The sequence below is a fragment of the Leucopleurus acutus genome (assembly GCF_964270905.1).
Source record: "Leucopleurus acutus genome assembly, chromosome: 1".
Lineage (NCBI taxonomy): Eukaryota > Metazoa > Chordata > Mammalia > Artiodactyla > Delphinidae > Leucopleurus > Leucopleurus acutus.
The window spans coordinates 125964243-125979249 of record NC_139142.1 but is presented as its reverse complement, the minus strand read 5'-3'; the positions used below and the strand labels follow the sequence as shown (position 1 = coordinate 125979249).

The 15007-nt window shown below is 32.3% G+C and overlaps 1 protein-coding gene across 7 annotated transcripts in view; it reads left to right on the top strand.

Moving 5' to 3' along the window:
• Nucleotides 1–14807, top strand: part of ZNF280D (zinc finger protein 280D) — a 156625-nt gene extending 141818 nt beyond the window's left edge. For 6 of the 7 annotated variants that reach the window (XM_082846422.1, XM_082846426.1, XM_082846421.1 and 3 more), the window contains 2 exons: nucleotides 9638–9693; nucleotides 12796–14649. In XM_082846422.1, the coding sequence (XP_082702548.1) occupies nucleotides 9638–9693; nucleotides 12796–13420 (681 nt within the window). In that variant the 3' untranslated portion in view covers nucleotides 13421–14649. Of the gene's footprint in view, nucleotides 1–9637; nucleotides 9694–12795; nucleotides 14650–14750 lie in introns of those variants that run through there. The other variant, XR_014326447.1, reaches the window with a different exon arrangement.
• Nucleotides 14808–15007: the final 200 nt, after the last annotated feature.

Genomic DNA, 15007 nt, shown 5'->3' with positions numbered 1-15007 from the left:
AAATAAAACAGGCAAATGCTGGGCAAGGGGAATAATCTGATTCCCAGAGTTACTACATTATTAGACTCAACTGTCCCGTGTTCAACAAAAAATCACAAAGTATACAAAGAAACAGGCAAGTATGGTCCATTCAAAACAAAAAAATATCAACAGAAACTTTTCCTGAAAAAGACATAATGGCAGATATACTAGACAAAGAATTTAAAACAACTGTCTTAAAGATGCCCAGAGAACAAAAGGAATGTGTGGAGAAAGTCAAGAAAACAGTATGTGAACAAAGTGGAAATATAAATAAAGGGATAGAAAACCTAAAAGAAACCAAAAAGAAATTCTGGAGATGAAAAGTGCAATAACTGAAGATGAAAAATTCACTAGAGGGATTCAAAGTCAGATTTGAGCAGACAGAAGAAAGAATCGGCCAGCTTGAAGATAAGACAATAGAAATTATTGAGTTTGAGGAACAGAAAGAAAACAGATTGAAGAAAAGTGAACAGAACCTAAGGGAGCTTTAGGACACCGTTAAGTAGTCCAACATTTGCATCATGAGAGTCCCAGAAGGAAAAGAGAGAATATTTGAAGAAGTAATGACTGCAGACTTCCAAAATTTGATGAAATACATGAATGTAAACATTCAGAAAGCACAACGGATTCCAAGTAAGATGAACTGAAAAAGACCCACACTAAGACACGTTATAATTAAACTTCCAAAAGGTAAGGAGAATCTTGAAAGCAGCAAAGAGAATTGAATCATTACATACAAGGGATTCTCAATAAAATTATCCACAGACTTCTCATCAAGAACTTTGGAAGCCAACAGGCAGTGGGTCGGTATATTCAAAGTGCTAAAAAGAAAACCTCAGGAATCCTCTATCCAGCAATTCTGTCACTCAAAAGTTAGAAATTAAGACATTCTCACGTAAACAAAACTGAGAGAGTTCTTGACCACTAGATCGGCCCTGCCAGAAGTGCTCAAGGGAGTCCTGCACGGTGAAATGAAAGGACAGTACATGACAACTCAAAGCTCTGTGGCAAAATAAAGATCTCAATAAAGGTAAGTGCATGGGAAATTATAAAAGCTAGTATTTTGTAACAGTGATTTGTAGCTGTACTTTTTGTTTTCTACATGAGTTAAGAGATGAATGCATTTAAAGAAAAAAGACAATTTTTTAGTGTAAAATTTAGTATTTCTCTAACTTTGGTTTGTAACTTCTAATTTTGTTTCCTGCATAATTTAGGTGACTAATGCATTTAGTTTATATCTAGGTATACAATGAATAAAGATGTAATTTTCTGACATCAGCAACCAAAAGGAACGGGGATGGAACTATAAAGGAACAGAGTTTTGGTATGTTATTGAAATTAGCTGCTATAAATTCAGATTAGAGGGTTATAACTTTAGGATATTACATGTAATCCTCAAAGTAAGCATAAAGAAAATAGCTATAGAATATACACAAGGGGAAATGAGAAAATATTTTAAACATTTCACTACAAAAAAATCAACTAAACAGAAAAGAAGTCAGTAATGAAGGAAATGAGAGCCAAAAAAAAGTAATAAGATACATAGAAAACAAATAGCCCAATGACAAAATAAGTCCCTCCTTATCAGTAATTAATCTAAATGTTAATGTATTAAACTTTCCAATCAAAGGACAGAGGTTGGCAGAATGGATAAAAAAATACATGATCCAATTACATGCTGTATACAAGAGACTCACTTGAAATTCAAAGACACAAGCTGAAAGTGAAAGGATGAAAAAGATAGTCCGTGCAAATAGTAACCAAAAGAGAGTATGGATGGCTTTACTAATATCAGACAAAATAGACTTTCAATCAAAAAAGCTTACAAGAGAAAAAGGACATTATATATTAATAAAAAGTTTACTACAGCAAGAAGATATAACAATTATGAATATTTACACACCTACTGACAGACTGCCAATTTATATGAAGCAAGAACTCACAGAGTTGAAGGGAAAAATAGACAATTCTACAGTGATAGATGGAGACTTCAGTACTCTACTCACAATAATTGATAGAATAATTAGATATAAGTAAGGAAGTAGAAGACTTAATAAACCTACTAGACATACACATAACACTCTACCCAGCAACAACAGGATACACATTTTTCTCAAGTACACGTGGGATATTTTCCAGGATATACCATATAGTAAGCCACAAATTAAATCTCAGTGGATTTTAAAAGATAGATGTCATACAAAGTATCTTCTCTGATCACAGGATTAAATTAGAAATCAATAATAAAAGGAAAAATGAAAAATTCACCAGATTTTAGAAGTTAAACAATACACTTTAAAACAACCAATGGATCAAAGAATAAATCAGAAAATACTTAGATAAGAATGAAAAGAAAAATACAACATTCCAAAACTTCTAAAATGCAGTGAAAGTGATGCTAAAATGGAAATATATAGCTGTAAATCCTTATATTAAAAAATGAGAGATCTCAAAGCAGCAACCTAACTGTACAACTTAAGGAACTAGAAAAAGAAGGAGAAACTAAATCCAAAGCTGGCAGAAGGAAAGAAGTAAAATTAGCACAGGAATAAATGAAACAGAGAATAGAAAGCAATAGAGAAAAGTTGGTTCATTGCTAAGGTCAACAAAATTGATAAACCTTTAGCCAGAAATGCTTAAAAAGAGAGAAGACTTAAATTACTAAAATCAGAAATGAAAGTGGGTACATTACTACCATTTCTATAGAAATAAAAATGATCTTAAGAGAGTACTATGAACTCTGTGTCAACAAATTGGATAACCTACATGAAATGGACAAATTGCTAGAAACTCAAAACCTAGCAAGACTAAATCATGAAGAAATAGAAAATGTGAGTAGATCCATAACTCGTAAGGAGATTGAATGAGTAATCAAAAATCTCTTAACAAAGAAAACCCCTTGACCTGATGACTTCTTTAGTGAATTCTAACAAACATCTAAATAAGAACTAAGACCACTTCTTTCAAACTTTTCCAAAGTTGAAGAGGAAGAAATATTTCTAAACTCATTCTGTGAGGCCAGCATTACCCTGATACCAAAGCCAGACAAAGACAATACAAGAAAAGAAAACTACAGATAAATATCCCTTATGAACATTGATGCAAGTATCCTCAACAAAATACTAGCAAACAGAATTAAGCAATATATTAAAAGGATTATATACCATGAACAAATGGAATTCACTCCTGGAATGCAAGACTGGTTCAATATATGAAAATTGATCAATGTAATAAGCCACGTCAATGAAAGGAAGCAACAAAAACCACATTATCACCTCAATTGATGCAGACATGGTGTTTGACAAAATTCAGCACCCTTGCATGTTAAAAATGCTCAACAACCTAGAAACAGAAGGAAACTGCTTCAACATCATAAAGCCATATAAGAAAAACCCACAGCAAACATCATACTCAATGGTAAAAGACTAAAAGATTTTCCTCTAAGATTAAGAACAAAGCAAGATGTCCACTTTCACCACTTCTTTTCAACATAGTACTGGAAGTTTTAGCCAGAGCAATTAGTCAAGAAAAAGAAATAAAAGACATCTAACTTCGAAAAGCAGTAAAATTATCTCTGTTAGCAGATGATACCATTTTATATATAGAAAACCCTAAAGATTTCATACAAAACCCTATTAGAACTTACATTAACTCAGTAAAGTAAATAGCAGGACACAAAGTCAGCACACAAAATCAGTTGTATTTCTATACACAAGTAATGAACAATCTGAAAAGAAAATTACAAAACAATACAACTTTAATAGCATAAAAAAGAATAAAATACATAGGAATGTACTTAATCAAAGAGGTAAAAGACTTCTACAAAGAAACTATAAAACTTTACTGAAAGAGATTTGAGAAGACAAAAAAAAAAAAAAATGGAAAGACAACCCATGTTCATGGATTGGAAGACTTAATGTTGTTAAATGCCAATAGTACCCAAAACAATCTACAGATTTATTGCAATCCCTGCAAAAATCCCAAAGATATTTTTTGCAGAAATAGAAAAACTCATCCTAAAATTTATATGGAAGCTCAAGGGACTTCAAATAGCCAAAACAACTTTGAAAAAGAAGAAAAAAACTGCAGCACTCAAATGTCCTGCTTTTAAAATTTATGACAAAGCTGCAGTAAACAAAACAGTGTGGTATTGGGATAAAGACAGACCTATAGACCAAAGGAATAGAATAGAGAGCCCAGAAATAAACCTTTGTATGTATGGTCAAATCATTTTTATGGGGGTGCCAAGACCAATGGGAAAAGGACAGTCTTTTTAATAAATGATGCTGGGAAAACTGGATATCCATATGCAAAAGAATTAAGTTGTACTCTTACCCAGCACTATATACAAACATTGACTCAAAATTGATAAGGGACTTAAATGTAAGACCTAAAATAATAAAGTTCTTAGAATAAAACAAAGGACAAAAACTTCATGACATTGAAATTGGTAGTGATTTTTGGTTATTACACCAAAGCACAGGTAATTAAAGAAAAAAATTGTACAAATTAATAATTTTGTGCATCAAATATACTATACAGTGAATAAAAAGGCAACCCATAGAATGGGAGGAAATATTTGCAAGTCATATATCTGATAAGGAATTAATATCCAGAATATATAGAGAACTCATAAAACTCAATAACAACATAAACAACCCAATTCAAAAATGCATAAATGACTTGAACAGGCATTTCTCCAAAGAAGATATACAAATGGCCAATAAACCCATAGATGTGCAACATCACTAATCATTAGAGAAATGCAAATCAGTGAGATACCACCTCACACCCATTAGGATGACTACTGTTAAAACAAACAAAAAACAAAAAACCCACAGACACATAAACACACACACACACACAAAACCACAAATAACTCCAAAACCAGAAGACAGGTGTTGATGCTGATGTGGAGAAATTGAAGCTTTATACACTGTTACTGGTAATGTAAAATGGTACAGCCATTGTGGAAAGCAGTATGGCAGCTCCTCAAAAAAATTATATGATCCAGCAATTCCTCTTTTGGGTATACTGTACCCCAAAGACTTGAAAGCAAAGAGTTGAAGAGATATTTGTACTCCTATTTTCATAGCAGCATTATTCACAATAGCTAAAACATGGAAGTAAACCAAGTGTCCATCAATAGATGAAAGAATAAGCAAAATGTGGTATATGCATACCATGGAATATTCAGCCATAAGAAGGAAGGGGATTCTGCAATATTGAGGACATTTTGCTACTGTAATAAGCCAGTCACAAGAAGACAGATATTATGTGATTTCATTTGTATGAGATACTTAAACAAAATAAAAGAGAGAGTATAGTGGTGGTTGCCAGAGGCTGTGGGGAGGGGAGAATAAGGAGCTATTGTTTAATGGGTGTAGAGTTCCAGTTTTACAAAATGAAAAAAGTTATGGGGATGGATGGTGGTAATGATTGCATAACAATGTGAATGTATTTAATACCAGTGAACTATACATTTAAAAACGGTTAAGATGGTAAATTTTATGTTATGTGTATTTTATCTCTTGTTTCTATATGGCTTGGCATAGCACTGATGTCAGCATAGTTAACATCACAGTTTTTGAGACCATTATGTATACTGAGCCAGGAAGTATACTATGATTTTCTTTCCTATACTTTATTTTACTTTTCTGGGTAAAAATATATTTTTACTGATTTGTTTAGTCTTCTGTGCACCTAATGCGGTTTTTTAAAATTTGCGATATGTTGTCTAATGTTTGGAAGTATTTTTTCTAAATGTTCACACACATCAAAAAAAAATTGTTGGAGGGCCTGGAGATCTTCTCTCCAATCTACTTTAGTTTAAACTAGTTGCTGTCTAAGCCTAATGCATAATTTGTTGTATCAGGATTTTACTTTGCCACTTTCTTGTGTTGGATATCCTGTTTCCTGAACTGTGAGTTCCTCTTTTCTTGTTTTACTCCTTATTTTGATGAAACATGTCCTCTAACAACTTCCACAGAAAGGTTGATTCTTTTTTCACTTAGTGTAAATTTAAAACTGTATTTACTCTAATGATAGTTTGGCTGAAGTACATAGAAAACATTTTTCCTATGCATGTTTGAAAGTATTGTTTTCGTTAAGTCTGATGCCATTTTTGGTCCACTTTCTTTGTGTTTATGTTATTTTGTTCTTTCTGGCAACTTTAATGATTATCTTTATCTCAGGTGTTTTGAAATTTCATATGTTCACCCATCATCCTTTTTTCATTCATTATGGTAGGAATTTGATAAGCCTTTGTAATTTTGGATATTTCTGTTTGGGGGAAATTTTCTTGTTTTATTTCTTTGGTAAATTTTCACTTTTATTTTCTCTGTTCTCTCTTTTTTTTGAAACTCCTATTGATCTGACACTACTTCCTGCATCAACTCTTTTGATTGTATGACATTTTCTTTCTTGCCTTCCATCTTTTTGTCCTTTCATGCAACCTTTCAAAAAAGATTTTCTAAATTTAATTGCTTATTTTAGTTGCCATATATTTAGTTTTGAATTGTTCTTTTTATTTGTTCTTCAGTTGTTTTGTCTTCATAGTTTTTTGTTCTTGTTTAATGGACATAACATTCCATACCTCTCCAGGGATATTAAATATATTATACATATTTATTTTGTTCCCAGCAAAGTCTCTGATGTCTCCTAGCCTCTTTCTTTATTCTCTTGTTTATTTTGATCTGTCTGATGTAAAGAATGTCTTCAGTTGTGTGGTGATCCTTGGCTGTCCATAAAAGGGAAGTGCTAAAAAGTTTATCGAAAACCCTGTGTTTGGACAGGGACAGGGCTGCCTTGCATAGCCATACAGGTTGTGCACTGCAGCACTCCACAGGGTACAACCCTGTTATATATACCCCTTAGTACTCTCAAAATGTATTGATGTTTACAGTACTAGAAATTAAAGGTATGAAATTTTTACAATACTGTTACTTAAAATGGCAAATATTTTTCTGAAAAATAACTTTGTCAAAACAAAAGAAATTTAGTTAGAAGAGTGAAATTGTTTTACGCTTTTGCATATCTCTTTAATGTCTAGTTAAATAGAAGGAAACTGGATCCTCATGTTTCTGCATTCAATCTGTTGTGATATGTTATTTTGGTTGAAATATAAGAAAAATACCCAGCCTCATCTAGTACTTTTATCTCTTCAGATAATTGTGATTATTCTTTTTTATGACATCAAAAGTAGACAAGTGAACTTTTTCTTAAAAGGTTTGTTGCAATGTGGAATCTGACTCCATATCACTGAACTTTTTGTACTCTATTACATTAAAATCTGTTGGTCTGGCTTACACTTTGATTGGCTCTTTTATCCATGCATGATTTTATAACAATGTGCATTTAGTCATTTGGAATATATTGGTTCACAAGTTACATAGATCTTCTAAGTGTTGACATGTTTCATTATATAATATCAGGTAATCACATTCATTAATATTAGCATTAATCTCATGAATAGTGGATACAAGTTATCCTAAAATTTAATTTTTCCTTGAATTTTATTACTGGCAACAAATACTGTCAGTTGTTTTCTTTGATGTGACATGCTCACTTTGTCAGTTTCAAAGAAAATGTCTTCTAAATACTCAAGTCTAAATATTCATAGTTTGACAGTCATTCTTTAAAATAAAAATCATGTTCCATGAAAAAAATGTGGCTAAGTTCAGCTTGCAACTCAGTCACAGACCCAAGTGTTTTTAGTGCGCAATAGGAGTGCTTTATGCATATTTGGTATTTCATTACACAGAATATTAAAAAGACATGCATTCAGTGATTGATATTTAATAAAATTAATTTTACTGCTGGTGTATGCCAGTGGAGAATACAGTGACTGCTAGTACAGTTTTGGTTCTATGTCAGTGCCTTGATTTGAGTTAAGATGCCAGCATTTTTACTCACCACTGCTTTAGTACCAAGAATTTTAACCTCACATGCCTCCTGAAAATGTCTTGGAGGCCCCATGTGTCTGTGAACCACACTTGGAGAACTGCTGACATGGATTATATTGTGAAGGTTGCCTCATGGATTGGTGTGCTATACAGCCTGCACAGTCTGCATGGTAATTGTTTAGACTTCAACATAGGAAAATCAGTTGCTGAGCTGACTGATTCTTTGGTACGGAGGATGCTCTCAAAGTCTTTGAGGCTGATAATTTTCTCCAAAGAGGAATCTTCTAGATTCCAGCTGCGGGTGGTGGGGTGAAGAGTGGTTCCTCTGGCTGCTAGCATTCTGGGAGCCAGGCAGAGAGATAAATGTGGGTCCCTTTTTTTAGTTTATGGACCTCTACTAAATTTTTCTGTTTTCTTTCAGTACCTCATGCCTGCCCTTTGCCATTCCTGGTGTTCACAAGTCTAGACTGTCTCCAGTTCACAGAGTTAACCTTTGGCCTAAGTGGTAGAGGAAAGGATAGGTACCTGTTGTGTGAGTTGGGGAAAGAGCATTTAGATTTCTCAGCAGTATTCATGCTTCATTTTTACCTTTTATGTACTGGATAGTATACTGAATTTCTCCAAATACCAGATCTCTTATGTTCTCTGGGAAAACTGATTCTCTTTTCCTTGCACTCCCTGCTCAGACATTTAGTTGTAACTTCCTCCACACTGTGAAGTCAATTTCGATTCCTCCAGCCACTATCCATCTAAAAATTTGTTGAAATCTCTTTGACAGTTAGTATGCTTTGATGTTTTCTTGGTCTTTATGAGTGAAAATATTTTATTTCTTTGCCCTCATTTTAGCAGGGCTTTTGGAGAGTGAGGAAATGTTACATGTATGTGATTAATACACCATATCACTTTCACAGATTTGAATCAATCACTGTTGTGGCTGAACTGGACCTAGATTTGAAACTTCACCACTTACTGTAGTATTGCCTTTGGTTTTCTACTTAACCCCCGCAGTCTTTATTCTCATTTGTAGAAATGGAGTTTATAATATCTAATATGAGGATTAAGTGATGAGATAGTGAATGTAAAGTTCTTAACATACTATATCATATATGCTCAATAATTTGTTATAAACTGTTAGGCTGGCCTCTGGCTTACTGAGGTTTTTGTGTATTCTTTCCTCACCAAAAAAAACATTTCAAATAAGCAAAAATATTTCATTTATCTATTGTTTAATATTACTTGGTTTGACAATGGAAGGGTTACCATGGCTCCAAATATAAAATCATAATTTCATAAATGTTTTATCTAAGTACCTGTATTTAATGTGTGTATAAAATACTGTAGATGACGCATTCAAATTCAAGCTGTGTTTTACTAGTTTTCTATTCAAGTAATTATAATTATGGCCCACATTTGAAAGAATCTAAGGAAAGCAGGTATTGTTATAACTGGATAACTGTTTCATGTCCTTGATTCAGAAGGTTTTGGTACACTGAAATTCTTACAAGTTTTTTAAAAAGCAATTTTTGAAATCATGCTTTTAGTTATGAGAATTATTTTAATACATACTTTAAATTGAGAAATATTTTTCTCTTTCTTTAGTATACTAGGTAGCACACTTAAGTTCTTTTTATCTAGAAAGTTTAGTATAATAAAAGTAGTTTACTTTAAGCTTAGTTTTGAATATAAAAGAAAATTATTATTAATAATTTCAGGAACTTTCAAGACCTAATATGGCTGAAGGAGAAACAGAAACATCAAATTCTGAAAGGTAAATATAAGGAAAAACTGAATCTCATGAAATTCATGTATATAAAATGATACTTGAGCTGTGTTATATTTAAGTTAATTGGCAAAAGGCTATTTAAATTTTGTATATGGTGTTCCTTTTAGTAATGGCTTTTAATTAAAATAAAATTTTGAAATATTAATATAACAGAAATATACTACAGATCCTTAGTTTTGAAATCTTAAACATGTAGAATACATTTTATAAGTTGTTAAATTTTTTAAAAGTACTTACAAGTAAGTAAAATGTTAACAGATTTTAATTGCCTCTATTAAATGAAAATAGTTACAAGATGTTACAGGTTATAAGGTGGTGACGATTCTTGCAAATAGTTAATTTTAATATCTTATTTTTAAAGTATTTTCAAAAAGCTGTAAAGCTACTTCTTTGGTAGGATCCCAACATAAAAGGTTCAAAATTCAAGTATTGGTTTTTAAAAATTTAATGCTTGGGCTTCCCTGGTGGCACAGTGGTTGAGAGTCCGCCTGCCGATGCAGGGGACACGGGTTCGAGCCCTGGTCTGGGAAGATCCCACATGCCGCGGAGCAACTGGACCCGTGAACCACAACTACTGAGCTTGCGCGTCTGGAGCCTGTGCTCTGCAACAAAAGAGGCCGCGATAGTGAGAGGCCCGCGCATCACGATGAAGAGTGGCCCCTGCTTGCCACAATTAGAGAAAACCCTCCCACAGAAACGAAGACCCGACACAGCAAAAATTAATTAATTAATTAATATTTTAAAAAAACCATGCCAGGGAATCCTAAAGACCTTCTAATTGATAATAAAGAGAACTTTTAAAAAAATAAAAATTTAATGCTTGAGTAGAACACTGCAGAACACGAGATTTCACAATTTTTTTTTAGCAAAAGAAAATCTAACATTCTAATTAGAACTTTATTCCAGCTAAAGGTGATTTTGTCTTTTAGATTAAGTACTTTCCCCATTTCTATCTTTATGCTGTGTGTTTTATAGTAGGCTGCTTGTTAACCTGATGAGATTAATTAATCTATTGCCTCTAAAAAGAAAATTATGGAATAAGACCTTTTGAAGATGTTTCTTAGACTTCACTAGAAAAATTATCTAGCCCTGGGACTTCCTTGATGGCCCAGTGGTTGAGACTTCACCTTCCAACGCAGGGTGGGGGTGTGTGGGTTTGATCCCTGGTGGGGGAGCTAGGATCCTACATGCCTCACTGCCAAGAAAACAAAACATAGAACAGAAGCAATGTAACAAACTCAATAAAGACTTTAAAAATAGTCCACATAAAAAAAGAAAAGAAAAGAAAAATTATCTAGCCCTTTCTTCACCTAGCATTTTTCCTAGAATTTTGGTTGGGAAAAGTTAACAAAAATTCAAATAAGGATTTAGAAAAAGCAGACTAGTCACATCCATATTTTTTAACATTTTCTGTAAATTATAGTTAGTTTAATAAGATCTGAACAAAAATAAGAATTTTATAAATTTAAATGAGGGAAATATAATTTTTTGCAGATGATGTAATTGACCTGTAAGATCCAAGAAAATGAGCTAAGAATGATTGGAATTAATCAGTGTATTAATTAAGGCAGCTTGGTGTAAAATTCAGAATCTTTCCGGTATACCAATAACATGTGATTACAAAATATAATGGATAAAATTCACAGTAATAACAAGATGAGTAAAGTGCAGCATCTATTTAGAAGATTTTGAAGAAAAAAACTTACTGAGATAGAAAATAATATATTAGTAACTTACATGATAGGTCATTTCCCAAATTAGTTTATGGTTAATGAACATTTAGTTGAAAATCCAAATTGGATTTGATTTGGAAACTAGTGGTGTTTAAAGTAAGATTCATATTTTTCTACTTATTAATACCATAATTTTAAAAATCACAGCTGTGTTAGATATTAGGTTGTTTCTGTATTCACTATTTTAAACATTGTTTTAATGAGCATCCTTGTACAATTATCTTTTACTTTTTCAAACTATTAGGGAGAAGAGTAGTAGAATGTAGGTGATTTGACCTATTAGATAATAAAGTACAATGTTAATTTCTAATTGTTAAAACTGTGTGGTATTGGCCTGTAATAGTCAAAAGACACATCAGAACAAAATAAATAGCAGAGAAACAGCCTTTTAAATATAATTTAGTAAATAATAAATGACTATCTGATAACATTGCTTTGATATTTGGGCAGTTCATTAGGAAAAAGTCTAAATTCCAGGTGGATTAATGTAAGAACTAATATAAATGTAATCATAAAATTTCTTTTTATTAAAATAAGCATTGTTACATCTACATAAGGGACTGGAGAGCCTCTTAGAAATCTCGTGTTTCTAAGACTCACAGACATAGAAGACAAACATTATGGTTACCAAAGGGGAAAGGGGGTGGAGGAGGGATAAATTAGGAGTTTGGGATTAACATATACACCCTACTATATATAAAATAGATAAACAACAAGGTCCTACTATATAGCATAGGGAACTATATTCACTAAATAGTTTCTGTTAACACACCGGGGTAAGAGTAAACACATAGACAGGTATACACATAAGCATATATGTATGCATGTTTTATATTTACATATTTTTTTAGGCATGTGTTTATGTTTTTATAAATTAGGCTGTTAAAAAATCAATAAAATGTTTGTGAATGCTTAGTTGATTTTGCATAGGGAAAACACTCTAAGCCCAAGAGGACATATAAATCATAAAAGAGAAATAGGGTTTTTTCCACATATATTCATTCCTTATTTAAATGACTCTTACGAATTAATAAGCACACTTACATTTTAACTAAAAATAAGCAAGGGTATGAACAGATAAAAATAATGATAACCAGAACTAAAACAATGAATAGACTCCTCAAGACTCCTTTTAATATGCGACTACGGAGTTTCTCACTCTTTTGCCCAAGAACATGGCCACCTCCTAAATTGTAACATCATGGCAAAGACCAGGGACCTCAATTTTCTTTTTTTTTTTGGTGGGCAAGTGTGCCTTTTTTTTTTTTTTTTTTTAGAGAATGTCTTTATTTTAATAGTGTTCAAATACATTGTATTATAAAGAAATAGATAATAAATAGCTTTATTTTTTCAGTAAACAAGATGAAGCTTCTTCAGAGGAAATAAAAAATGGATGTGATGTGCATTTATTCGAAGGCTCATCAACAACAAAAAGTGAAGAAGGTGTATCAGGTTCAGATAAAGAAAATGATACCTGTCTTGAAGACCAGGAAACTGGCTCAAAGAATATCTTCAGTTATGATTCAATTATTGATGCAGATAAGGTGGAAAAGGAAAAACAAATAGAGCACATTTGTCAGGAAACAGAGTTGAAGAGGTGCCAAAGTTCAGAAAACCTCATTGCACGTGATCAGATTGCAGATTGCAATGCCAGTGAAGCTAGATTTTCTTCAAAGAATATTAAGGATTTGCAGTTAACATCTGGTGATGTTAGCATTGATCAGTTTTTGAGAAAAAGAGATGAACCTGAATCTGTTAGTTCTGATGTTAGTGAGCAAGGCAGTATTCATTTGGAACCTTTGACTCCATCAGAAGTGCTTGAGTTTGAAGCCACAGAGATTCTTCAGAAAGGTAGTGGTGATCCTTCAGCCAAGACTGATGAAGTAGTGTCTGATCAAACAGATGACGTTCCTGGAGAAAATAGCCTTAGCACAACAGAGACAACAGGAGACCTGGCAGATGAAAAAGAAAGAAGTTGAAATTAATTAGGCATTCTAAGTTTTAGTGTACCAACGATAAGAGCATTTGGAACAGTGCTATCAGGTGAGCTCAGTGGTGCTGTTGCAGAGTGCAGAGATAGAAAAATGTGAGGGAGGTCATTCATACACTTTACCTGTATATTCAACCTAGGTTATTAAATCAATTCATCATTAATAGCATGATTAGTATGAATTTCCAAGAAGTTTTTAAGACATGAATAAGATTTTAATGAAAGTTAAGTTTGCAATGAAAAAGTCTCATTTAGCAGTTTTCGAGGTTATGGAACCTGGTGGTCAATATGAATTGAATATTATTTATATTAATAAAGCTTTTGAAATTTCCATCAGTTCTAAACTAAAAGTCCTTATTACCTGTACATCCTTTTCAATTAACTTAAAGGAAGAGATTTGGAAACCACATACCTTTTGGGAATAATTGATTTAAAATAATGGCCAATTGGCTTTGTTAATGAAGGTTTCATTTTGAGTATGATACTGGTAAATGGAGCATGTTTAGAATGCTAAATTCATTGATCTAATGAGAATTTGGATGAACATAACTTAATTTTGGATATAATATTACATTCCAGACTGCCAGAAGCATGTAAACAGAATATTTGAATCTGTGTACCTCCATACAAGTGTTAGCCTGCCAGGCTGTAAGCTTACCTTAATTAAACTTTCAGTGAAAGTGAAATTATTAAAATAAAAATTTATATTTGTGCTTTTTGTCAGTGTGTAAGCTGTGCAGAAATCCCTTGATGTACTAGTTGTATAAAGTAGAAACCCACTGTTGAAACTCCTGTAGCTATTATGCTCTTAATATTGTTTTAATGATCTTCTTTAGAAATAGACCCATAAAAATGGTCTGGAAACCAAACCAAAGTATGGATTAATGTAGATATTGTAAAGCAGTAAACTGAAAACATGTCCTGGCATGAATTCAGCCATGTTTAAGTGACTTTTTCTGTAATTGTAAAATAGAAAATTCAAATGGGACCTAAAGCAGGATGTAAAAAATTGGTTTGGGATATTTAGCCTAATTTATCCATAAGATGGCTGCTAAATTGATTTTTTCAGTTTTTTATCATATAGAAAATAATAGATATAGAAATGAATAATATGAGTAACGGTAGTTTGCTTTGACGTACTAACAAACTTTTATTTAAAATGCTACATTTTTACTTCTTAAAATGTGCTTTGAATTCTTAAAATTTTGTTTCACTGAATGTTAAATGTTTAAAATGGCTATTAAAATTCTGCTGTATATAGTAGTTTTTGAGTAAATATTTGCAATAAAAATCTGTCCCTGAATAATTTTATTTTTCAGAAAGCTGCTTGAGTCGGATTACCTTTGGCGCCTCTAGAAATTGTATATTGCTCAAGGAAATTTCATGTTAAAGTTAGTGGTAGATTTTATTCCATATTCTTTAATTGATGCATGATTTATTTTAAATTGAGACTTAAAGTACAGGGGGAAGAACTGCTAATAATTACAGAGAATTGATTTGCTTTACAAATTCTTCTACTTCAAGAGAATTATAATTTAATATTATAGTTTTCTATCTGCTCAGTAAATTAAAGAGG